Below are 26,444 nucleotides of genomic sequence, written 5' to 3'. Positions count from 1 at the left end.
AGTTCACTCTTGAGGTTTGTGATGAATGCCTGGTCGTTTGGGGTCGGCCGTAATTGGCGCTCGATGGTGTATAATTGGGAAGCGCTGGGATGGAAGTGAGAGGAACGAGCGCTCGGTGCACTGATGCCTTGTGGGATACCGACCCAGTGTCAGAACAACAAGCTGCTAGATAATAAAGTCTGCTGCTGTACTTCTAAATACAGACAAAACACTGTAAGGGGTTTTTTTTATCATCACAGTAATATTAGATGTACACAGGCAGATCATACACAAATGTTAGTGCAAATATTCGCTTTAACATAAATAATTATATGTTGCTGGAGTTTTCTGGAAAACAGTCGACGGAATTATTTCTTTGCATCCACATCAGATTATTTCATTTATTTATTGTTAAAGGGATTCGACTTTCTCTTTAGCCGGAAATCTCATATGGGGCTGGACAATATATCAGTCAAATCAGTATTGTGATCAATTTGGTCATGATACATAATTTTTATTTTTTTATTTTTGATGATTGATTTTGTGATTTTATATAAATCTAATTATTTTTCCTTTTGTAATGTGTAAAACAAAATAAAAAGAAATCAATTATAAAGAGAAAAAAAAAAATTTAAAATAAATAATAATAATAATAATCTTCTTCTTCTTCTTCTTTCGGCTGCTCCCATTAGGGGTCGCCACAGCGGATCATCCGTCTCCATCCCCCCCTGTCCTCTATATCTGCCTCTTTTACACCAACTACCTGCATGTCTTCCCTCACCACATCCATGAACCTCCTCCTTGGCCTTCCTCTTTTCCTCCTACCTGGTGGCTCCATCTTCAGCATTTTTCTACCAATATAATTCATGTCCCTTCTCTGCACATGTCCAAACCATCTCAATCTCGCCTCCCTCACCTTGTCACCAAAACATCCTACATGTGCTGTCCCTCTAATAAACTCATTTCTAATCTTGTCCATCCTCGTCACTCCCAACGAAAACCTCAACATCTTCAGCTCTGCTACCTCCAGCTCCACCTCCTGTTTTTTACTCAATGCCACTGTCTCTAATCCATACAACATCGCAGGTCTCACCACAGTCCTATAAACTTTCCCTTTCATTCTTGCAGATACCCTACTATCACAAATCACTCCTGTCACTCTTCTCCACCCACTCCACCCTGCCTGCACTCTTTTCTTTACTTCCCTAACACACTCTCCATTACTTTGCACTGTTGACCCCAGGTACCTGAACTCCTCCACCTTCTCCACCTCTTCTCCCTGCAACCGCATCACTCCACTGCCCTCCCTCTCATTCACACACATGTACTCTGTCTTACTCCTACTGACTTTCATTCCCTTTCTCTCCAGCGCATATCTCCACCTCTCCAGGCTCTTCTCAACCTGCTCTCTACTCTCACCACAAATCACAATATCATCTGCAAACATCATAGTCCAGGGAGACTCCTGTCTGACCTCGTCCGTCAACTTGTCCATCACCACTGCAAACAGGAAAGGGCTCAGGGCCGATCCTTGATGCAGTCCAACCTTCACCCTGAACCAGTCTGTCGTACCTACTGCACACTTTACTGCCGTCACACTGTCCTCATACATGTCCTGCACCACCCTCACATACTTCTCTGACACACCTGACTTCCTCATACAATACCACAACTCCTCTCTCGGCACCCTGTCGTACGCTTTCTCTAAATCCACAAATACACAATGCAGCTCCTTCTGTCCTTCTCTATACTTCTCCATCAACATCCTCAAAGCAAATAAGGCATCTGTGGTGCTCTTCCTCGGCATGAAACCATACTGTTACTCACAGATGGTCACCTCTTCTCTCAACCTGGCTTCCACTACTCTTTCCCATAACTTCATGGTGTGACTGATCAACTTAATTCCCCTGTAGTTACTGCAGGTCTGCACATCTCCCTTATGCTTAAAGATCGGTACCAGCACACTCCTTCTCCATTCCTCAGGCATCTTCTCACCTTCAAAAATCCTGTTAAACAATCTGGTTAAAAACTCCACTGCCATCTCTCCTAAACATCTCCATGCTTCTACCGGTATATCATCTGGTCCAACCGACTTTCCACTCTTCATCCTCTTAATCGCTGCTCTCACTTCCTCCTTACTAATCCTATCTACATCCTGCTTCACCAACTCCACATCCTCCAACCTTCTCTCTCTCTGATTTTCCTCATTCATCAGCTGCTTAAAATACTCCCTCCATCTTCTCAACACACTCTCCTCACTAGTCAACACATTTCCCTCTCCATCCTTTATTGCTCTAACTTGCAGTACATCCTTCCCAGCTCGGTCCCTCTGCTTGGCCAATCGGTATAAATCCTTTTCTCCTTCCTTAGTGTCCAACCTCTTATACAGTTCCTCATATGCCTTTTCCTTGGCTTTCGCCACATCCCTTTTAACCTGCTGCCGCATCTCCTTGTACTCCTGCCTACTTTTCTCATCACTCTGTCGATCCCACTTCTGTTTTGCCAACCTCTTTCCCCTAATGCTCTCCTGCACTTCCTCATTCCACCACCACGTCTCCTTGTCTTGCTTTCTATTTCCAGATGTCACACCAAGTACTTTTCTAGCTGCCTCCCTCATCACTCCTGCAGTAGTTGCCCAATCATCCGGCACCTCTTCACCACCACCAAGCCCCTGTCTGACCTCTTCCCTGAACCTCACACTACACTCTTCCTCCTTCAGTTTCCACCATCTTATTCTTGTTTCAAACCTTACTTTCCTCCTCTTCTTCTTCGCCTCCAAAACCATCCTACAGACCACCATCCGATGCTGTCTAGCTACACTGTCCCCCGCCAACACCTTACAGTCTCCAATCTCCTTCAGGTTGCATCTCCCTTCCACATTCCTCTCCTTAAAACCATACCTACCCATCACCTCCTCATCACCTCTGTTCCCTTCACCTACATGCCCATTAAAGTCTGCCCCAATCACCAATCGTTCTTTCCTAGGTACACCATCTACCACTTCATCTAATTCACTCCAGAATCTTTCTTTCTCCTCCATCTCACAGCCAACTTGTGGAGCATAGGCACTGATGACATTTATCATCATCCCTTCAACTTCCACCTTCACGATCATCACCCTATCAGAAACTCTCTTCACCTCCACTACATTCTTACTGTACGCTTCCTTCAGAATCACCCCTACACCATTTCTCTTTCCATCCACACCATGATAAAACAGTTTAAACCCACCTCCAATGTTCCTGGCCTTATTTCCTTTCCACTTGGTCTCCTGAACACACAACACATCTACCTTTCTCCTCTCCATCATATCAGCTACCTCTCTCCCTTTGCCAGTCATAGTACCAACATTTAAAGTACCAACCCGAACCTCTACTCTCCTACACTGCTCCTTTTCCTGCCGTCTCTGTAGACGCCTTCCTCCTCTCCTTCTCCTCCTTCTCCTCCTTCGGCCAACAGTAGCCCAATTTCCACCGGTACCCTGTCGGCTAACGATACCTGTGGCGGTCGTTGTTAACCCGGGCCTCGACCGATCCGGTATGAAATTCTCATTTGTGATCCGCATATTTGATTTGGCACATGTTTTACGCTGGATGCCCTTCCTAACGCAACCCTCCCCATTTACCCGGGCTTGGGACCGGCACTAAGAGTACACTGGCTTGTGCCCCCCTAATGGCTGGGTTAAATAATAATAATAATAATAATAATAATAATAATAATAATAATAATAATAATAATAATAATAATAATAAAAAGAAAATTAAAGAAATAAATACAATGTAAAAAATGTATAGGTGAAAAAAACCCTTGAAAAATACTTGATCAATTCTGCTTCTGATTCTAATTTATATAGAAAAATAATAAATAATTAATTAATTTATAAAACGTTTTTGATTTTTTCCAAATGTTATATTTATTTATATAAATAGTATTACATAAATTTGTACATTTATTTATTTATTTATTTATTTATTTATTTATTTATTATACAAATATAAACAGAACAAGAAAATTTGCTGATTTTATTATATATATAAAATAATTATTTTTACAATTCCATTTCGTAAATCATTAATTTTGTGTATGTTTTACACTTTAGAAAAGTAAAAAGAATTAATTTTATGACATTGAATCTAATAATTTGATAAAAACAAATGTATGCAAATCAACAGCTGGTAGTTTGTGAGGAAGTTTGCACTCTGTATCACGCACACTAGAGCAGTTACATGCAATCCCAAAAGTATTCGGACACCCACTATTCCCAACCATATGTGATTCTTCCCCAAACTATTCCACAAAGTTGTAAGCACACAATTGTATCGGACGTTGGAGTGGCATGAAATTTTGCCTTCAATTGAACTACGAGACCAAAACCTGTTCCAGCATGACAATGCACCATAAAGATCTTTTAATGAGTTCAGGAGTAGAAGATCTCCTGCTATAGAGCTCCAACCCTATTAAACATGAATTAATATTACATCTCTGACTGCACCCCAGGCCTCCTCACCTTCTCACCTACATCAGTACCTGACTTTATTAACACCCTTGTGGCTGAATAAATCTCCACAAAGTCTCCACAAAATCTCCACAAAATCTAGTCAAACATCTTCCTGGAAGAGTGAAAGTTATTATAATAGCAGATGGGAACTTTTCTTTTTCTTCGTCAGCTTCTCTATAAAATCCTCTCTATTTTCTTTAAACTGTTACTTAAACGTGTTTGTTCATCTGTGTTTTCATGCATCGTATGTGTTGCTGCGAACATGCTGTCGCTATGGAAACGATCATGAATTAAAACGATTGTATTGATATTGTCAGGGCTGCAGTTCCAGAGAATTAATCAACACCTTCTGATCAATCAGAGCCCAGAATTTAACTTCAGTGAGAGGAGAAGGCGTTTCTCAGGGGAAAGAAACTGTCAAATTGGTGACACTCGTTTTCACTCTCCCTGGGGTTTGTGCCAGACATTTTAATGATAAATCGGATAAACTACGGCTCATTGTTTAGCTGGTGAGCAAAACAAAAAAGGAAAAAAAGCGGCATTGCGTGCGAAGACAATGTTTACCGCTACAGCCGACCTCTCAGCACTCGCCTCGCTTACCCGCGCCTCATTAGCATTCCCATTCACAGCCGCCTCTGCAGCTACACCTGAATCCCCGCACAATGCTAACGTGGCTCTCCGAGGCTACAGGTGCACCATCAACGCTTGGCAGCGAGTCAAATGGGCTGGAAAATCCAGCATTTAAAATTATTGAGTGGAAGCCCTGAGCGAGTGCCACATGAAGGTGCATTGAGGTTTCCCCATTTATAGGTTCCTGGACTCGCTCTCTGACCACACACCTGCTCGGGGACCTAATTGTGCGTCAAAGCAGGGGTTATTACCTACGGAGGGGTTTCTAATGTCCAAAATGAGGGCAATGTAAATGAGAACTTGAGAGTCTAGTTCAGATTTCATCATCATTTTGTGAAATTAAATTGTAAAAAAAAAAAACAGTAGAACTCACGGCTATGTTTAATGTTGAAAGTTTTCCACACGCACAATGTGAACGGAGCTCAAGGGACTAAACACCTGTGAAGCCTTAAGAAAACAACTTATCAGTGAGGCTATTCGGAAAACAAAGGCTTTAATTTGCTAGGCAGCATAAAGATTGGATCACTGGAAGAAGGTCATGTGGTCTGATGAGCCCAGACTGGGATCTGGGGTTGCTGCAGTCGGTCAGGTCTCGGTTGAGCAACGTTATGTGCCCCAAAAAATGAGGTCAGCTGACTTTCTGAATATACTGAATGACCAGGTTATTCCATCATGGGAGGTGTGTGTAGAAGACTTTGCGTGGCTTTCCCATCATCAATGCAAGATCTTGGAAAAAAAGTACTGCAACTCTGGACACAAATAAATGTTGTGACAATGCAGAAGCTTATAGGAACGATGCCACGCCGAATGTGCACTGGAATCAAAGCTGAAGGCGATCAGACAAAATATAAGAGTGAGACTTTTTTTTTGGACAGGCAGTGTATATATATACACACACATTTTAAAGTATGTAAATAGAATTCAGATTGCATTTTTTATGCCTATAAAAAGCTTTTCACTGCATTTTTTTTATCCATTTATAGTTATTTTAAATGTTTTGCAATGAGTTCTCACATTTACATTAATGACAACTAGAAGATATATATCCATATAGCTTTGGTGGTGCTGGTATTTGAACACACACATGTACTCTGTCTTACTCCTACTGACTTTCATTCCCCTTCTCTCCAGCACGTACCTCCACCTCTCCAGGTTCTTTTCAACCTGCTCTCTACTCTCACCACAAATCACAATATCATCTGCAAACATCATAGTCCATGGAGTCCTGTGGTGCTCTTCCTCAGCATTAAACCATACTGCTGGTCACAGATGGTCACCTCTTCTCTCAGCCTGGCTTCCACTACTCTTTCCCATAACTTCATGGTGTGACTGATCAACTTTATACACCTGTAGTTACTGCAGGTCTGCACATCTCCCTTATTCTTAAAGATCAGTACCAGCACACTCCTTCTCCATTCCTCAGGCATCTTCTCACCTTCCAAAATTGTGTTAAATAATCTGGATTAAAAACTCCAGTTGTCCACTGCATCTTTCCTAAACATCTCCATGCTTCTACTGTTATGTCATCTTTTCCAACCGACTTTCCACTCTTCATCCTCTTAATAGCTGCTCTCACTTCCTCCTTACTAATCCTATCCACTTCCTGCTTCACCATCATCCAACCTTCTCTCTCTCTCATTTTCCTCATTCATCAGATGCTCAAAATACTCCCTCCATCTTCTCAACACACTCTCCTCACTAGTCAACACATTTTAATCTCCATCCTTTATTGCTCTAACTTGCAGCACATCCTTCCCAGCTCGGTCCCTCTGCCTGGCCAATCGCTACAAATCCCTTTCTCCTTCCTTACTGTCCAACCTCTTATACAGCTCCTCATATGCCTTTTCCTTGGCTTTCGCCACATCCCTCTTTACCTGCTGCCGCATCTCCTTGTACTCCTGCCTACTTTTCTCATCACTCTGTTGATCCCAATCCTGTTTCTCCAACCTCTTTCTTCTTCTGCTCTCCTGCACTTCCTCATTCCACCACCATGTCTCTTTGTCTTCCTTTCTATTTTCAGATGTCACACCAAGTACTTTTCTAGCTGCCTCCCTCATCACTCCTGCAGTAGTTCAACAATCATCCAGCACCTCTTCAAAACCACCAAGCCTCTGTCTGACCTCTTCCCTGAACCTCACACTACACTCTTCCTCCTTCAGTTTCCACCATCTTATTCTTCTTTCAGTCTTCACTCTCATCCTCTTCTTCCTCACCTCCAAAACCATCCTACAGACCACCATCCGATGCTGTCTAGCTACACTGTCCCCCGCCAACACCTTACAGTCTCCAATCTCCTTCAGGTTGCATCTCCTACATAGAACATAGTCCACCTGTGTGCACCTTCCTCCACTCTTATACGTCACCCTATGATCCTCCTTCTTCTTAAAATACATGTTCACCACTGCCATTTCCATCCTTTTAGCAAAATCTACCACCATCTGCCCTTCCACATTACTCTCCTTAAATACCTACATCACCTCCTCATCTTCTCTGTTCCCTTCACCTACATGCCCATTAAAATCTGCCCCAATCACCAATCCTTCATTCCTAAGTTCACCTTCTACCACTTCATCTAACTCACTCCAGAATCTTTCATTCTCCTTCATCTCTCAACCCACTTGTGGAGCATAAGCACTGATGACATTTATCATTATCCCTTCAACTTCCAGCTTCACGTTCATCACCCTATCAGAAACTCTCTTCACCTCCACTACACTCTTACTGTACTCTTCCTTCAGAATCACCCCTAGAGAGGATTCTAGAGAGGATAAACACAGTCATTAGGGTTGCACAAGCCAGTGCACTCTTAATGCCCCTCCCCAATTATCCTGGTTTGGGACCGGCACTGAAAGTGCACTGGCTTTTTCAACCCTAATGACTTGGTTTATCCTTTCTAGAAGTGAAAAGACAAAAATCTGCTGAGATCTGCTAATTTTTTCCTGCTAGCTGGTCCATATTGTAGCTAGCTAACTAACCCGGCTACGAGACAGCATGACAGAGGTGTAGTAGAGTGTGCTACGGTGGCTAATTGTTAGTTTGAAGGAAATGAAATGGCATTCATGAAGCACAGACTCTATCTGATTCAGTCTCATGTTCGCGTCTCAAAATGGCCGCCACAATGTCATGTGTGACACATGGATCAGTTTCCGGATGATCTAGTTTCAGCAGAATTGTACTGTTGGACCATGGAAAAGTCCAGATTCCAAAAACTTTCCTGCTTCACAATTCCAGTGCTGTTTTAGCACCCCTGTGGGTCCAGAACTAAATCACATGGAGTAAAGCTAACACTGTATAAGAACATGGTGTTAAGAAAGTATTGTGTGTGTGTGACCTTCTGCAGTCTCCACACTGATGAACAGCATGCTGTGTGCTATAAAGCCCGAGCTCTGCGAGGTAAAGGGGCTCGGTTTGCCCCAGCGTGTGGGCAGAGCCTGTGGGGAAAATGTCAGCTGAGCGTTAAAAGGAGTGGTGGTGTACTGTATATTTCACAAATTCACACCATGTGACCATTTACTCCGTTTTCACTCCATCATCATAAAAGGCGAGAAGTCATTCGTGTTTTTCATACTTAAAGGAACGATCTTTGTTTTTGTCCTGCCCACTTTTTACATTCTGGTTCTGTTGCATTCAACTTTTTTTTATATCATGGCATATTTTAAAGCTGAACTATTAATAATGAATCACATCGCTGTAAAAAATACTGCAGAAGTCAATACCCTAGCTACGTAGCATACGATGATAGATAGCACACAGGCTACATGCTAATCAGGTGATTAGCTAAGCCTTTGCAGAGTGTAGCCCGTGTGTGTGTGTGTGTGTGTGTGTGTGTGTGTGTGTAAAAGAACAGTCTATAGCTCTATAGCTGTTCCAGTTTAATGCGCTAAGTAGCTTTATTTAGATATAAACCCAAAGTGGGCGTGGCCTCATCCTAACAAAAAAAAAAACCCAAAAATTATAACTGAACCCTTCTGTGAGATATTGTGGCTTTATTTCATGAAATTACACACAAATACACACACATAATTAATATAATTTGAACTATCGTTATCCTGACCAGGTATTTACTAAAGATGAGTAAATAAATGAATAAATTATTAAAACCTTCCATTGAAATTAGATAGGGGCGTGGCCAAACAGGAGGGTTTATGAGGAAGATCATATTTGATGGTCTGTTTAATGTTTAATACGACTTTATTTGGAACTATTTTGCTGAAATTCTGTGGCTAAATCATGACGTTCAACCGACAGCTAGAATGTTTGCGAATTTCATTTGCAACCGAAATAGTTTCTAAAAACGAATTGAGAAACGTACACACGGTTTCATTTCAAAACATCTCCTTATCATACAGTAGATTAATCCACTGTGTGGTCAAAATAATTGGAACATATTTCCATTTTGTTTTGTTTTCTTTTCTTTTTTTTTCTTTTCTTTTCTTTTCTTGAATGAATCTTCACAAATCTCCATAAAAACTAGTGGACCATCTTCACAGAAGAGTGAAGGTGACTGTAAGAGCAAATGGAGACTAAATGTGAAAGGAGATGTTAAATAAAAAAGTTATGCCAAACCTTATGCTGAGGAGTCACTAAACTTTCAGCCGTACAGTGGATATTATAAATCCTTTGCTTATAGGAAAATGAAACTAAAACAGGAAAAAAATAACTGAAATATGAATATATCTGAACTTCACACACTCTCTCTCTCTCTCTCTCTCTCTCTCTCTCTCTCTCTCTCTCTCTCTCTCTCTCTTACTCTCTCTCTCTCTCTCTCTATACCAGTGTGATGTATATCCAGTCCAAAGCTTTTTACCAGAAGGTCGTTCTGTTTACGGGTCTCGAAAAAACTCCTCAGAGACAGAAACCACATCTTATATAACTCAGTAATAATAGAGTCTGAGAGCAGAACCTTTTCCACTTCTCCAGAAACTCCTAAATCAGCAAAAAATAAAGTGGAATGAACAGCTGAGCTGATGTCCGCATTCAGTCCAAACTCCTGCTCATTTTACTGCTGTTTTTCAGGGTTTTTTTTTTTTTTTACTTAAAGTAGAACAACAAAACAAAGAACTTATATCATATATATTACAAATAACATTACATTTTTTTAAATCAGTTGAATCAGTTTGAAACAACCCCCAACAACCTCCCCAACAACCTCCAAACCACCCCCCCAACCAAACTTTCTAACAACCTCCATAACAACCTCCATAACAACCTCCCAACAACCTTTCCAACAACCTCCATAACAACCCTCCCCAACCAACCTTCCTAACAACACACCAACAACCTCTCCAACAACCTCCATAACAACCCCCCCAACCAACCTTCCTATCAACCTTCCTAACAACCCCCCAACAACCTCCATAACAACCCCCCCAACCAACCTTCCAATCAACCTTTCTAACAACCCCCCCACAACCTCCATTACACCCCCCCAATAACCTTTCCAACAATCTCCATATCAACCCCCCAACAACCTCCATAACAACCCACCCAACAACCTCCACAACAACCTCCATAACAACCCCCCCAACAACCTCCCTAAAAAAACCAACAACCTCCATAACAACCCCCCAACAACCTCCCTAAAAAAACCAACAACCTCCATAACAACCCCCCAACAACCTCTCCAAAAACCTCCATAACAACCCCCCAACAACCTCCCTAACAACCACCCAACAACCCCCCTCTAACAACCCCAAAACAACCTCCCTAACAACCACCCAACAATCTCCCTAACAACCCCCAACACCCCCTAACCCCCTCTCACTTGGCGAGTCTGTACATGCACATTTTCCTGACTGTGTAATCAGAGAGAATCTCGGACTTGGATTACATCGATTCTCTTTCACTCGTGCTGCCAGGCCACTTTGGCGCTCGCAGTTGGCCGTGTGTGTGTGTGTGTGTGTGTGTGTGTGTGTGTGTGCATGCGTGCGTGTGTGTGCATGTGTTTGTGTGTGTGTGCATGTGTGTGCAGTAAGGGTTGGTGGTGAACATATCAGCTTTTCCATCATACCATCCATCACATCATTAGCATCCAGCAACTTATGCTCATCCATGCAGCTCACAGCACCAAGAGACTGACTGAGTGATTGTCTCAGACTAATCCTGGTCTCATCGTCTCTCTTTCAGTGGGAAGAAGGGAAGTGGTAGTGGGTAAGATATTGGACCTCTGATCAGAAAGTTATGAGTTCAGATACCAGCACCACCAAGATACCACTGAGTAAGTTCCTTAACCCTCACCTGCTCTGGATCAGGGCGTCTGCTAAACGCTGTCAATGTAAACGAAATGGAGAGTTTAAAGTAAAATGAAGGAATGATGGAAGGAATATAAAGAGAGAAATAAATATGGACAGTAACCAGTTGAGACAAAATGTAAAGAAAGGAAGGTAAATAAGGAAGAAAAGAAGAATAGAATAAAAATAAGAATTAAGGATAGAAGGGAAAAGGGAAGGAGGAAAAAGATGGAGGGGAAGGATTGGGAGAAAGGAAGGCGGGAAGGAAACTTTTTTTTTCAGATGTGACGTATCTTAAACCGTATCTGAAAAAAAGGTCCACAATTCCAGCACTTTCTATCTTTCATTCTAGCTCCTGTATTTTTCCATGCTGTCTTACTAATAAAGATCAAACTTCTGGATTTTTAGAAAAGAATCAGCTGTGGGACAACCACTGGCCCGTGACTCAGTAAGGGACTATAAGGTGCTCAGGTTGAAGTTTGAAGATCGAGGTGAGATGATCAGTGGTGATGAACGGATTTCTCCTCGTTTCTTGAGCGTGTTCTCTCAGCACCGCTGCTGCTACGTGAACATGACGTATCGCATCACTATGGAGACAGAGGCGTGTCCTGAGAGTTACATAGAATACAGATTAACATGGCAGAGGTAGAGCTGTAACTTCCTGCAGACACAACAGGAAAAGAACGTCTGGTTTTATTTTATGGTAATGAGGTGAATCTCTGCAGCATCGCGTGGTGGTCGGGGACAGTGCCTCTGGAATGGCAAACCGGGGTGGTGGTCCCTCTTTTTAAGAAAGGGGACCGGAGGGTGTGTTCCAACTATAGGGGGATCACACTTCTCAGCCTACCTGGGAAAGTCTATGCCAGGGTACTGGAAAGGAGAATACGGCCGATAGTAGAACCTCGGATTCAGGAGGAACAGTGTGGTTTTCGTCCAGGCCGTGGAACACTGGACCAGCTCTATACCCTCTACAGGGTGCTGGAGGTTTCATGGGAGTTTGCCCAACCAGTCCACATGTGTTTTGTGGATTTAGAAAAGGCATTCGACTGTGTCCCTCGCGGCGGCCTGTGGAGGGTGCTCCGGGAGTATGGGGTCCGGGGCCCTTTACTAAGGGCTGTCCGGTCCCTGTATGACCGAAGCAGGAGCTTGGTTCGCATTGCCGGCAGTAAGTCAGACTTGTTCCCGGTGCATGTTGGACTCCGGCAGGGCTGCCCTTTGTCACCGGTTCTGTTCATAATTTTTATGGACAGAATTTCTAGGCGCAGCCAGGGGCCGGAGGGTGTCCGGTTTGGTGAGAACACGATTTCGTCTCTGCTCTTTGCAGATGATGTTGTCGTGTTGGCTTCATCAGACCAGGACCTTCAGCACGCACTGGGACGGTTTGCAGCCGAGTGTGAAGCGGCTGGGATGAGAATCAGCACCTCCAAATCCTAGGCCATGGTCCTTAGTCGGAAAAGGGTGGCTTGCCCACTTCAGGTTGGTGGAGAGTTCCTGCCGCAAGTGGAGGAGTTTAAGTATCTTGGGGGTTTTGTTCATGAGTGAGGGAAGGGTGGAACGGGAGATTGACAGACGGATCAGTGCAGCTTCTGCAGTAATGCGGTCGATGTACCGGTCTGTCGTGGTGAAGAAAGAGCTGAGCCGCAAGGCGAAACTCTCGATTTACCGGTCAATCTACGTTCCTACTCTCACCTATGGTCATGAGCTCTGGGTCATGACCGAAAGGACAAGATCCCGGATACAGGCGGCCGAAATGTGCTTTCTCCACAGGGGATCCCTTAGAGATAGGGTGAGAAGCTCGGTCACTCGGGAGGAGCTCAGAGTAGAGCCGCTGTTCCTCCACATCGAGAGGGGTCAGCTGAGGTGGCTCGGGCATCTGTTCCGGATGCCTCCTGGACGCCTTCCTGGGAAGGTGTTCCGGGCACGTCCCACTGGGAGGAGACCCTGGGGAAGACCTAGGACACACTGGAGAGACTACGCCTCGGTGTCCCCCTGGAAGAGCTGGAAGAAGTGTCTAGGGAGAGGGAAGTCCGGGCATCTCTGCTTAGACTGCTGCCTCCGCGACCCGGCCTCCGATAAGCGGGAGAAGATGGGATGGGGATGGGGAGGTGAATCTTATCATATCACATCAGTAGCTGCTTCATATGAAAGTTTAATATATGTGTCCTATCGTTGATTATGCATCGAGATGCAAATCATATCAGCCTCAATGACAGAGATGCAGATCCCTAATACTTATGATCCAATAAATATACGTCTTTCTAAATAAACACAGAAAAACGTCCTGGATTTCTGCAATGTGCCTCAGATATAACGCCATTGATTCAAGCTTTGGGGAGTCAAATCCCCTCCCTCTCTCTCTCTCTCTCTCTCTCTCTCTCCCTTCTTCGCTCTCTCTCTGTCTCTCCTTCTCTCTCTCTCTCTCTCTCTCTCTCTCTCTCTCTCTCTCTCTCTCTCTCTCTCTCTCTCTCTCTCTCCCCTTCCTCTATCTCTCTTTCTCTCTCTCTCCCTTCCTAACTCTCTCTCGCTCTCTCTTTTTCTCTCTTTCTTTCTCTCCCCCACTCTCTCTCTCTTTCTCTCTCTCTCCCTTCCTAACTTTCTCTCTTTTTCTCCCTCCCTCCCTCCCTCCCTCTCTCTCTCTCTCTCTCTCTCTCTCTCTCTCTCTCTCTCCCTCCCTCCCTCCCTCCCTCCCTCTCTCTCTCTCTCTCTCCCTCCCTCCCTCTCTCTCTCTCTCTCTCTCTCTCTCTCTCTCTCTCTCTCTCTCTCTCTCTCTCTCTCTCTCTCTCTCTCTCTCTCTCTATTTCCTGAGATCTCTTAATCCTATTTCAGTATATACACTCTTCAGCACTCAGCCTCTCACTCCATCCTTTCCATTTGCTCTAGTGATCTAGTTGCTTTTAACCTTTTTTACCCCCAGATCCTCCCTTCATCTCTTCTTTTCAGCCCCATCTTTCTCCACTCTGAGAATCTGTTCGTTTCCGCTAAATTGATGTCCAGCGCACTTTCAGCAGCTCCATCTGTCTTTTACACTTCAGCTGAGATTCACATTCGGACCGGAGAGCTGCACTTTCTATTAGTAACTCTGATGTGAACAAAACAGACTTCATGAAAATTTCATGGAGTGTAATGGAAAAAGCGGCGCATGATCTACAAACTCGTAAGGCAGATGAGAAACGACCTCGATTCGTCCTCGTCGTGACTACACAATAAACATCTCGTCTCGGGGATGTGAATAAACTCTCAGGTACAGGATGGTGCTGGAGTGGACAAATCAGAAATCCACAACCTTTTGCGAAGCTTTGATATGAAGCACTGGGAAAGGAGCAGAATAAGAACTGCTGTTATACTGAGCCTTTATCCTGAGCAGAACAACAACAAAAAACACTTCAATGAAAACAATAAATCATTGATCTGGAAATGAGCAAGAATTCCATTAGACAAATAGACACTGGAACTTAGCATTGGATTAAGGGGTCAAAAATGGTGGGAGATCTTTCTACTGACATTCTTCTACAGAAAAATGAGTTAATACTGGGGAAGTGGTAGCTCAATGTTTGATTCCTGATCAGAAGATCGTGAGTTTTAATCCCAGCACCATCAATATGTCACTGCTGGGCCCTTGAGCAAGGCCCTTAACCCTCAACTGCTCATTCATATAAAAAATGATATAAATCGTTCTGGATTAGTTCCATGTATGTAAATGTACCATTTAATTTATGATGTTCAAATGTGGACCAGTTCAGAGCCTGATGAACTTTTATGTGGCAAGAACGTCATGTTTTATAATTATTTTATCAGTACTGGCAAAAGAATAACCTCCGAACATGGCATGAGGAAGAAACCTTACACCAGAACCAGACTCAAAAAGGGAACCATCCTCATCTGGGTATCATTTTAGTTCCATCGCTGTTGAGGTTAATCATAAAGATTGACTTATAGAATGGAATTGCTTCTCTTATAAATAATCAAAACATCATTTCCAAGGTGAAGTGGCTTCACATTTATCTGTGGATTATTATCACTTTATACCACGGTCATTTCCCAACACTGACAAGTTCAAGTTTTCAGAGCAAAACTGACTGAATGGATCCAAATAATCTGCAATATAATAATAATAATAATAATAATAATAATAATAATAATAATAATAATAATAATAATAATAAATATTATTAATAATAATAATAATATTAATAATAATAATATTATTATTATTATTATTATTATTATTATTATTATTATAAATCATTTCTTTTTGTTAACCGTTAATTTGAATGATTTTATTGTATTGTAGAAAATAAATCAGTTCCTAAATTGCTCAATTTAAAATAAATAATGGGAAAATTAACAGAAAAATTATTTGATCATTAATTCAGTTGCTTGAAGGAAAAAATATAAAGAATGACAGAATAAGGGAAAAAAGTCACAAAGGAAAGAATGAAAAAAGAAGGTGGGTAAAGAATAAAGGGAAAAATGACAGAAGGAAGGAAAGATTGAAGGACAGAAGGAAGGAAGAATGAAAGGAAGGAACTAAGGTAGGAAGGGAGGAAGGAGAAGAGAAAACAAATGAATAAAGAAAGGAAAAAAATGGATGAATGAAGGAAGGAAAAAGGAAAGGAAAAAAGAAGGTAAGAAAATTGGTAGGTAAAGAATAAAGGAAAGAAGGACAGGAGAATGAAATAATTGTATATACGACCCACATATTCTGCTGAATTCTGCTCCTCCAAACCACACACAGAAAAAGTCTTCTTTCTTTCTTCTGCTCTTGTTAGGGGTCACCACAGCGGATCATCTGTCTCTATTCCACTCTGTCCTCTTCATCTTCTTCTTCCTTCATACCAACCACCTGCATATCTTCTCTCAACACAGCCATAAACCTCCTCATTGACCTACTTCTTTTCCTCCTTCCTCAACATTCTTCTACTGATATGCCCCATGTTCCTCCTCTGCACATGACCAAACCATCTCTCTCACCTTGTCTCCAAAACGTTCTACCTGCCTGGTCCTTATAATAAACTCATTTCAAATCTTGTTTATCCTCAATCCTCATCCACTCTCGATGAAAATCTCAGCATCTCCATCTCCACCTGCTGTCTTTTCATCGATGCCACTGTCTCAAAACTGTACAACAACGGAGGTCTCACCACCGTCTTCACACCAGGAGATAAAGTAGTGCCAAAAAATGACATCTATTTACATACTTATTTTGTGTCTCTACTAATAATAAATCTATTGGAGTATCTCCTGGAGCTGTGTTTTCTTCTATTTCATATTTTCTTCTCCAATTCAGCTCCAAATTTATCTTGTGCCTAAACATGCTTATTAAAATCCCCATATTCACCATAGAAGTTCCACCACGTGCAAAACTCCTCCATGAAGCTCAGTAAAAATGTGTGTGTAAGCAGTGCATTCGTTAAACCAGGGGTCCCCAAACTTTTTCCAGTGAGGGCCACATAACTTTTCCCTTCTCTGATGGGGGCCAGGGTCAGTTTCTAACAGAAAAAGTGTGACAATCGCAGGGGTCCCTAAATGTAATCATTTATTGTTTTCCAGAAAACATGCTGACACTCCAGCGCACCACACATATCCAAATATTAATAACCCTTTCTGAGATCAAATAACCCTCTATGGGTTCTTCACAGTATAAAATAACGCAGAAAATATATAGGCTAATAACACTATTTATGAAATCAATAAAAATCAAATAACCCTCTCTGGGTTCTTCACAGAAAGAAAGTTATGCTGTGCCATGCACAATCCTAGGTAAAAGTTCAACTTCACTTGTCAGAGCAGAATCTCAAATGTCTCTCAAAGTTCTTGTGTTCTTTCCTTATAATCCAGTTTTGTAGGTTCCATAGGCTAGCCCAGTCGACACCACTGTAGGCTCTCTCTCATTAACTTCCCTCTGAAAACCACAAAGCAAGCAGGCTAAGAAACCGAACTAAGTGATACAGCACCTACACAGCACAATACATTTCAATACCAGTATGGTTGTGGAGATGGATTTTATCCCAATAGATTTTATTATGATTATATTTGTTCATACTCAGAATGACTAATTTAAGTCAGCTTACCTATGTACTGTATGTTCATCAGTGTGAATTGTGGGCCTGCATCTGGCTGGTAAAAAGTTGAATGTCCGGTTCCATTCTAGTCACAGCCAGTCTCAAACACTGATGCAAATGTTCATCTGTCAATCTTGATCTCGTTGGAGTTTTCAGGAGTTTCATGCGTGAAAAGGTTTGCTCGCAGATATACGTGCTGCCAAAAAGTGTGGACATCTTCATTGCGTGTTTTTTTATGTTAGGGTAGGTGTCATTTGAGGGGGCGGCATAGAAGTCAATGAGACTGTTGGGCTTGAATGCGTCTTTCAGAACATCACAGTTCTGTAATTCGGCCAGCTCAAACTGATAAGAAGGCTGGGCTTCATCGATGTCGGCAACAAAAGGGTTCTGAAAAAGACGGATTTCTTTTGCATGAACATGTAGTTCACGGAATCGTACACCGAACTCCGCCTTCAGCATTTCCAGTGCTTCCACACACTTTTTACCTGGGAACGCGACAGCTGGCTTTTCTGCAGAAAAGCTTTGGGTAGCAGGGAGATGGGTGAAGTTGTGCTTTTTCACTTGTTCCAAAACTAGCGCTAGTTTCACCTCAAATGCTTTTATGTGGGAATACATGTCGCAAATGAGTTTCCCCTTCCCTTGTAGCTGCAAGTTAAGGCCGTTCAGCATTTCTGTCACGTCTGTTAAAAATGCGAGGTGCCATTTCCATGCTGGGTCGATCCGCTCTGGGACCGTTTTGACCGAAGAAATGCGTTAATTTCAGGTAGCAGCTCGTAAAAACGCCTCAAAACTTTGCCGTGGCTCAACCATCGGATCTCTGTGTAGTACAGCACATCTCCATATGCAGACTCCAGTTCAGACAGGAATTGTTGGAACTGCCTGTGTTTAAGTCCATTTGCTCTGATGAAGTTTATGCACGATACCAAAACCTTCATGACAGAATCCCACTTCAACACTTTGCAGCACAGCACTTGCTGGTGAATTAGGCAGTGTACTTGTAGCGGGGCGGTGAGACCCCGTTCTTCCATCTCCCGGTTCATGCGTCCCATTAAACCCCGAGACGCGCCCACCATACTAGGGGCCCCGTCAGTCGTGATGCTGGCAAGCTTTGCCCAGTCCAGATCCAACTGTTGCATGGTTTGACATACTTTGTCGAAAATATCCTCCCCAGTCGTAGTGCCTTTCAGGCTTTGTAGGGCTGCCAGCTCCTCGCACATCTCAAAGTTTGCGTTAACTCCACGAATAAAAATAAGAAGCTCCGCGGTGTCCTGCTCGTCCGTGCTCTCATCCAGTGCTTTGGGTAAAAAAAAAAAAAAAAAAGTCAAAATCTTTAGTCTTCTGCTGCAGCTGGGCATACACATTACCCCCAATTTCTTCAACGCGTCTGGTAATTGTACTTGCCGACAGACTCACGGCATTAAAGACATCTTTCTTCTCGGGACAGACCTCCTCCACGACAACATTCAAACATTTCTTGACAAACTCTCCTTCAGTGAAAGGTTTACCGCAGCTTGCTATCAGCTGAGCAACACGGAAGCTGGCCCGAACTGATGCTTGGTTCAGCTGAGTTTGCCGTACAAATGTAGTCTGCTGAGCTAACAGTCCAGTTTTTAGCTTTGAGATTTTTTCTGCTCGCATTTGGCCTTGCAAGCTAGCATACTTGTCTTTGTGACGGGATTCATAATGTCGGCGCAGGTTGTATTCTTTGAATACTGCCACCGTCTCTTGACAGACGAGACAAACAGCCTTTTCTTTGAATTGAACAAAAAAATAATCGTGTGTCCACTGCGGGTTAAATACCCTGCATTCTGAATCAATTTTTCTCTTACCCAACCTTTTTGCCATTATTCCGTTCTGGGGGGGTCACGTTCACGTTCTATGACTGGGGTATGGGTGGCCATAAGGGTAAAAACGTGCTGGGGCAAAGTGAGGTCGTAGTAGCATTTTTTTTCGTCTCTGGTATTGTTCAGGGGGCCGGGTCAAATGTGGAGGCGGCCCGTGTGCGGCCCGCGGGCCGTAGTTTGGGGACCCCTGCGTTAAACTGATCACCATCTACCTGTGTGTTCAAGGCTGTGAACTCACACCAACTCTGTCCAGCCAATCACAATCCAGCATTTACACCTGAACTCCTTTCAGCCAATCACATTCCAGCATTCACACCTGGACTCCTTCCAACCAATCACAATCCAGCATTCACACCTGAACTCCTTTCAGCCAATCACAATCCAGCAATCACACTGACCAGGAGGTAATAAACAGAAACACACAACAGTTTGATGTTGTAGATATTTTCACATGCATGTGTAGATGAGATCTCTCTTCAGTAGTGGCAGAACATCGTGCTCTTTGTCTAATTTCATGAACTCTTCAGGGAACAGACGGTTGAGTATCAGTAGACGATCGTGTCTTTACTGCTGCTGCTGCTAAATGAGTGTCGAGTCACTTTTACTGTCGAAAGTGAAGTAAGAAGTCTGTAATACAGCGTCATTAACAGTCACTCCTGCTGATGGCTTTCACATAAACACCCATTCCTACAACAAACTAAATGAAGTGTGCTGTGGAGCAGAGTGCAGATTAAACCTGCAGTTTCCCATCGTTCACTGATTTACTCATCTATCTATCTATCTATCTATCTATCTATCTATCTATCTATCTATCTATCTATCTATCTATCTATCTATCTATCTATCTATCTATTTATCTATCTATCTATCTATCTATCTACAGTGGGTACGGAAAGTATTCAGACCCCCTTAAATTTTTCACTCTTTTTTATTTTGCAGCCATTTGCTAAAATCATTTAGGTTCATTTCTTTTCCTCATGAATGTACACACAGCTCCCCATACTGACAGAAAAACACAGAATTGTTGACACTGTTGCAGATTTATTAAAAAAGAAAAACTAAAATATCACATGGTCCTAAGTATTCAGACCCTTTGCTCAGTATTTAGTAGAAGCCCCCTTTTGATCTAATACAGCCAGGAGTCTTTTTTGGGAAAGATGCAACAAGTTTTTCACACCTGGATTCAGGAAACCTCTGCCATTCCTCCTTGCAGATCCTCTCCAGTTCTGTCAGGTTGGACGGTAAACGTTGGTGGACAGCTATTTTTAGGTCTCTCCAGAGATGCTCAATTGGGTTTAAGTCATTGCTCTGGCTGGGCCATTCAAGAACAGTCACAGAGTTGTTGTGAAGCCACTCCATCGTTATTTTAGCTGTGTGCTTAGGGTCATTGTCTTGTTGGAAGGTAAACCTTCAGCCCAGTCTGAGGTCCAAAGCACTCTGGAGAAGGTTTTCGTCCAGGATATACCTGTGCTTGGCCGCATTCATCTTTCCCTTGATTGCAACCAGTCGTCCTGTCCCTGCAGCTGAAAAACACCCCCACAGCATGATGCTGCCACCACCATGCTTCATTGTTGAGACTGTACTGGACAGGTGATGAGCAGTGCCTGGTTTTCTCCACACATACAGCTTAGAATTAAGGCCAAAAAGTTCTATCTTGGTCTCATCAGACCAGAGAATCTTATTTCTCACCATCTTGGAGAACTCCATGCGGGTTTTCATGTGTCCTGCACTGAGGAGAGGCTTCCGTCGGGCCACTCTGCTATAAAGCCCCACTGGTGAAGGGCTGCAGTGATGGTTGACTTTCTACAACTTTCTCCCATCTCCCGACTGCATCTCTGGAGCTCAGCCACAGTGATCTTTGGGTTCTTCTTTACCTCTCTCACCAAGGCTCTTCTCCCCCGATAGCTCAGTTTGGCCGGACGGCCAGCTCTAGGAATGGTTCTGGTCGTCCCAAACGTCTTCCATTTGAGAATTATGGAGGCCACTGTGCTCTTAGGAACCTTAAGTGCAGCAAAAAATTTTTTGGAACCTTGGCCAGATCTGTGCCTTGCCACAATTCTGTCTCTGAGCTCTTCAGCCAGTTCCTTTGACCTTAATGATTCTCATTTGCTCTGACATGCATTGTGATCTGTAAGGTCTTATATAAACAGGTGTGTGGCTTTCCTAATCAAGTCCAATCAGTATAATAAAAAATTTCTGGACTCAAATGAAGGTGTAGAACCATCTCAAGGATGATCAGAAGAAATGGAGAGCACCTGAGTTAAATATATGAGTGTCACAGCAAAGGGTCTGAATACTTAGGACCATGTGATATTTCAGTTTTTCTTTTTTAATAAATCTGCAAAAAGGTCAACAATTCTGTGTTTTTCTGTCAATATAGCGTGCTATGTGTACATTCATGAGGAAAATAAATGAACTAAAATGATTTTAGCAAATGGCTGCAATATACCAAAGAGTGAAAAATTTAAGGGGGTCTGAATACTTTCCGTACCCACTCTATCTATCTATCTATCTATCTATCTATCTATCTATCTATCTATCTATCTATCTATCTATCTATCTATCTATCTATCTATCTATCTATCTATCAGAAATCTATCAGAAATCTATCAGAAATCTATCAGAAATCTTTCTGTCCCTCATCCCCAGATCTGTGTCTCGAAGCAATCCTGTCTCGGAGGTCTACAGACAATTCCCTGGACTTCATGGCTTGGTTTGTGCTCTGACATGTACTGAAAAACGTCCTACTGGAACACTGCGTAGTGAAATCGTGGACAGAAGGACGTTGAACGACGACGATCTCGTTGCACGACCTCGTCATAATTACACTCTCGATGGAAGAACATCACCACGGGCGAGGGTATAAAAGGCTGTCCTGAAAATGTCTCTGAAAATAGATGGCCATTATGAAGAGCATAAAAGCAGCGTACATCAGAGGGATGAAGGTTTCCTCCAGCTTTCAAAAGTCGCTTTCAAACCCTGACATCTGCTCAGACATCAAACTCTGCACTCAGAAGTCCTTGTTATGAAGACCTTCAGTCCTGCTGATATTTAACCCTAATCACTTTAAGTTACAGCTAGAAAATGTATACTTTTTTCTTTTCTTCTTCTACTCATGAGCTGCTTTTCAATACGAAACCAGGGTTAACAAAGAATTAGCAAATATAAACAATGCCCAAAAGTATTGACTGTTTGAGTTGTATGCGTTTTGTTTTCTGCAAATTGCCAGTTGAAGACACACAATTGCATCCGACCTCTTTGGATGTATTTGGAAGCTCCAATTCGGCTTAACACTGCAAACCTCCTCATCTCACCTACATCAGTACCTGACTTTACTAATGCATTTGTGGCTGAATGAATCTCACACCAATATCCACAAAGTCTAGTGGAACATCTTCCCAAAAGAGTGGAGTGTAATATAACAGCGAATTGGGACTTGATGTGGAATGGAATGTTCAAACAAGAGCCTTCATTTTTCTCTTGAATCATTTCAACAATATTCTGGAAGGTGAGAAGATGCCTGAGGAATGGAGAAGGAGTGTGCTGGTACTGATCTTTAAGAATAAAGGAGATGTGCAGACCTGCAGTAACTACAGGGGAATAAAGTTGATCAGTCACACCATGAAGTTATGGGAAAGAGTAGTGGAAGCCAGGCTGAGAGAAGAGGTGACCATCTGTGAGCAACAGTATGGTTTCATGCCGAGGAAGAGCACCACAGACGCATTATTTGCTTTGAGAATGTTGATGGAGAAGTATAGAGAAGGTCAGAAGAAGTTGCATTGTGTTTTTGTGGATTAAGAGAAAGTGTACAACAGGGTGGAGAGAGGAGGTGTGGTATTGTATGAGGAAGTCAGGTGTGTCAGAGAAGTATGTGAGGGTGGTGCAGGACATGTATGAGGACAGTGTGACAGCAGTGAAGTGTGCAGTAGGAACAACAGACTGGTTCAAGGTGGAGATGGAACTGCATCAAGGATCGGCTCTGAGCCCTTTCCTGTTTGCAGTGGTGATGAACAGGTTGATGGACGAGGTCAGACAGGAGTCTCCGTGGACTATGATGTTTGGGAGGTGAGGGAGGTGTGATTGAGATGGTTTGGACATGTGCAAAAGAGGGACATGGGGTATATTAGTAGGAGGATGCTAAGGATGGAGCCACCAGGAAGGAGGAAAAGAGGAAGACCAAGGAGGAGGTTTATGGATGTGGTGAGTGAAGACATGCAGGTAGTTGGGGTGAAAGAGGCAGATGTAGAGGACAGGGGGGTATGGAGATGGATGATCCGCCGTGGCGACCCCTAATGGGAGAAACCAAAAAAAGAAGAATATGATTGGTTTCTTTAATATCAGGGGGTCCCTGACCCATGTCTTTATCGCCTGAGGGTTCCTTGACCTGAAAAACATTGAAGACTTTGTTCTTTGCTAATGTGTGTTTTTTTATTTATTTGAGAAAACAGAAGAATGTATGGGTGCTATAATTAGGGGCGCACATACTTATTGGCTCTGTTACAGTTTACAATCCTCTACAATAGTTTTGCTAAACTCCTGTTCTGTTTTGCAGGTTGGGTTTCCCCATGATGGTGATGACGTGTACGATAGGCATGTGCTACCTCCTGGCCACTCACATAGGCCTCGGCTGGAACATCTAAATCTGCAGAACTGAACGAGGGACTGCACTGCGTCAGTGTGTGATTTCCAAGGAAGATGATAAAGATGATGAAGAGAAAACTTCAAATCATTGGAACAAGGGAACGCCTGCTGTGTTTTTCCACCGGTGCTTTTACCATCATTAGTGTTATTTCCACTGTAACGTCGCAAATGTGGGAGGAGTTTTGGGACTTTTATGTTGTCACACTTGAGCCCCGCCCATTTGTTTTCTTTCTAATATATATATATACTCGTTTTGTTTTTTCGCATTTGTAACCACACTGCAATCCACCAGCACAAAAATGAATGTTTGCTCTAAGCGCAAGGTCTTCATGCTAACATTCGAACTGTCTTGTCTACGTACAGTACACTTACCGCCCCCTAGTGTGAACTCTGTCTTCACCTGACATAACCATGTAATAAACATGTCACGGCAGGTTATGGACATGTCCAGTGATGTTTTATAATTATGACTAATTATCACAATGTCATTTTATAATTTAATCTAAGAACACATCTGCCATGCTCGGAGATTGTCTGTTTATCACAATACATTTCAGATTATTTTCAAATATTTTCCAGAATTTAGGGGTCAGGGGTTAGGGTAGAGATTTAAGGATTAGGAATTAAGGGTTAAATGTAGGAGTTTGAGTGAGGGTCAGGGGTTAGGGTAGAGATTTAAGGGTTAGGAGTTTAGGGTTTAGGGTTAAGGATTAGTGGTAAAATGTAGAAGTTGGTGTTAGGGTCAGGGGTTAGAGCTAGAGATTAAAGTTTAGAGTTAAGGGTTAAATGTCGCAGTTAGAGTGAGGGTCAGGGTCAGGGGTCAGGGGTTAGGGTTAGAAGTTAGGGTTTATGGTCAAGAGTTAGGATTAGACACAAAGGTTTAGGGTTTAGGCCAGGGGTTTGGTTTATACTTTATGGTTAAAAGATAAGGGTTGGAAGTTAAGGGTTAGGATTTCGGGTTAAGGGTCAGTGGTTAGAATTAGTGATTAGGGTTAAGGGTTAAGGGTTGGGGTTAAAGTTAGGATGAGGGTCAGGGGTAGGGTTAGAGTTTAGGGTTCATAGCCAAAGGTTAGGATTGGACATCAGGGTTTAGGGTTAGGGTCAGGGGTGGGGTTTAAACCTCATGGTATAAAGTTAAAGGTTATGAGTTTAGGGTTAGAGGTTAGAGATAAAGATTTGGGTTTGGGGTCAGCAGCTATGGTTAGGCATTAATGTTTAGGGTTAAGGGTTAGTAGTTAAAGTTAGGAGTTAGAGTTAGGGTCAAGGGTTAGAGGTTGGGTTTATTGTCAAGGGTTAGGGTCAGACATCAAGGACTAGGTTTAGGGTTAAGGGTTCGAGGTTAAACTTCGTTGTTTAGAGTTAAGAGTTTGAAGTTTTTGTGACCAATCAGAATGCAGATTAATGATATGAAAAATAATTGCAGTTGTTTTACCAAAGAGCTCAGGTAACAAGCAGTTATAACCTCAAAATACTGCCAGTTGAAAATCTAATAACTGCACATGACATGTTTATGGCAACGTTATTTCAGTTTTATGACTCAGGGTTCAGGGTAAAGAGTCACTGATTAGACTTTAGGGGTGTGAGGGTACACAAAACCCACGGTTCCGTGCATTACCTCAGTTTTAAAGTCACAGTTCGAATAAATATCGGTATGTTTAGGGGGAAGGAATGCAAAACATAAAATTGATTGTCCTTTTTTAAACTGGCACAAATTAACAAATTAAATTGATTATATAATATTTAATAATTGAACAAATTATATTTATTAGTTTAATTAAACATTTGTTAAACCCCATTAAAGTGATACAGTGTATATGTAGGTGTGTGTGTGTGTGTGTGTGTGTGTGTGTGTGTGTGTGTGTGTGTGTGTGTGTGTGTGTGTTTTACAAGATATGATCAACTTAACTGTTCTAATATTTTGGCATACTTTAACCAATGTCTTCATTCCTTCCATCCTTTATTCAATCATTCCCTCGATATGCAGAATTGTCGGTATTTTTTATTTTAGGAGAAATTCTGGAAGCTGGACATAAAACTCCATAGCGCTGGATTGGATAACCAGGAAGTGGCGATTTTGCGTATGTACCAAACAAATCGTATTTCTGGTGTGGAGCGAGTAGCTACAATAACACTGTGCAAACTTTAGTTTCTTTATTATACCCCAGCCGGAGACTAAACAAACTTGCGGTCCGCCACTTATTTCGTCCGTGAGGAAACTCAGATCGTTACTATGTTCCACACGTAAAAAGGATTACCTGCGGTACACGTGTGCATCAAAACGAAAGTCGTAATTTGAAACGGTAGGAATACGTGTACCGTTAAACCCTTATTAGACTTCCTAAATATCTTCTCACCATCACACGGTTCTTGTTATATAATTGTCTAAAAATGATTCTAGCTTTGTTTGAGTTTTTCAGGCCATCAGATGAAAGGGATTTTCATTTGTGCCTTGAAAAAATGGAGAAAATATGAACATGGGATAGAATTGATCACATTTTTTCCTTCTGTCCTCTAATCCCTGTGAACTGCGGCGGATCAACTAATACGATAGGATCTGCGG

At 42.4% G+C, this 26,444-nt stretch overlaps 1 protein-coding gene across 3 annotated transcripts in view; it reads left to right on the top strand.

Annotated features, from left to right (window-relative positions):
- The window catches only part of oca2 (oculocutaneous albinism II), a 370,587-nt gene that overhangs the window by 102,101 nt on the left and 242,042 nt on the right, over positions 1-26,444 (top strand). For 2 of the 3 annotated variants that reach the window (XM_083562919.1, XM_083562918.1), the window contains exon 24: positions 23,796-25,578. In XM_083562919.1, coding sequence (XP_083419045.1) covers positions 23,796-23,883 — 88 coding nt within the window. In that variant the 3' untranslated portion in view covers positions 23,884-25,578. Of the gene's footprint in view, positions 1-23,795; positions 25,579-26,444 lie in introns of those variants that run through there. The other variant, XR_014536975.1, reaches the window with a different exon arrangement.

Source organism: Silurus aristotelis (assembly GCF_946808225.1).
Source record: "Silurus aristotelis genome assembly, chromosome: 2".
In the NCBI taxonomy this organism is placed as follows: Eukaryota; Metazoa; Chordata; class Actinopteri; order Siluriformes; family Siluridae; genus Silurus; species Silurus aristotelis.
Note: the sequence above shows the minus strand (reverse complement) of the source record. Positions and strands in the feature narration are given on the sequence as shown.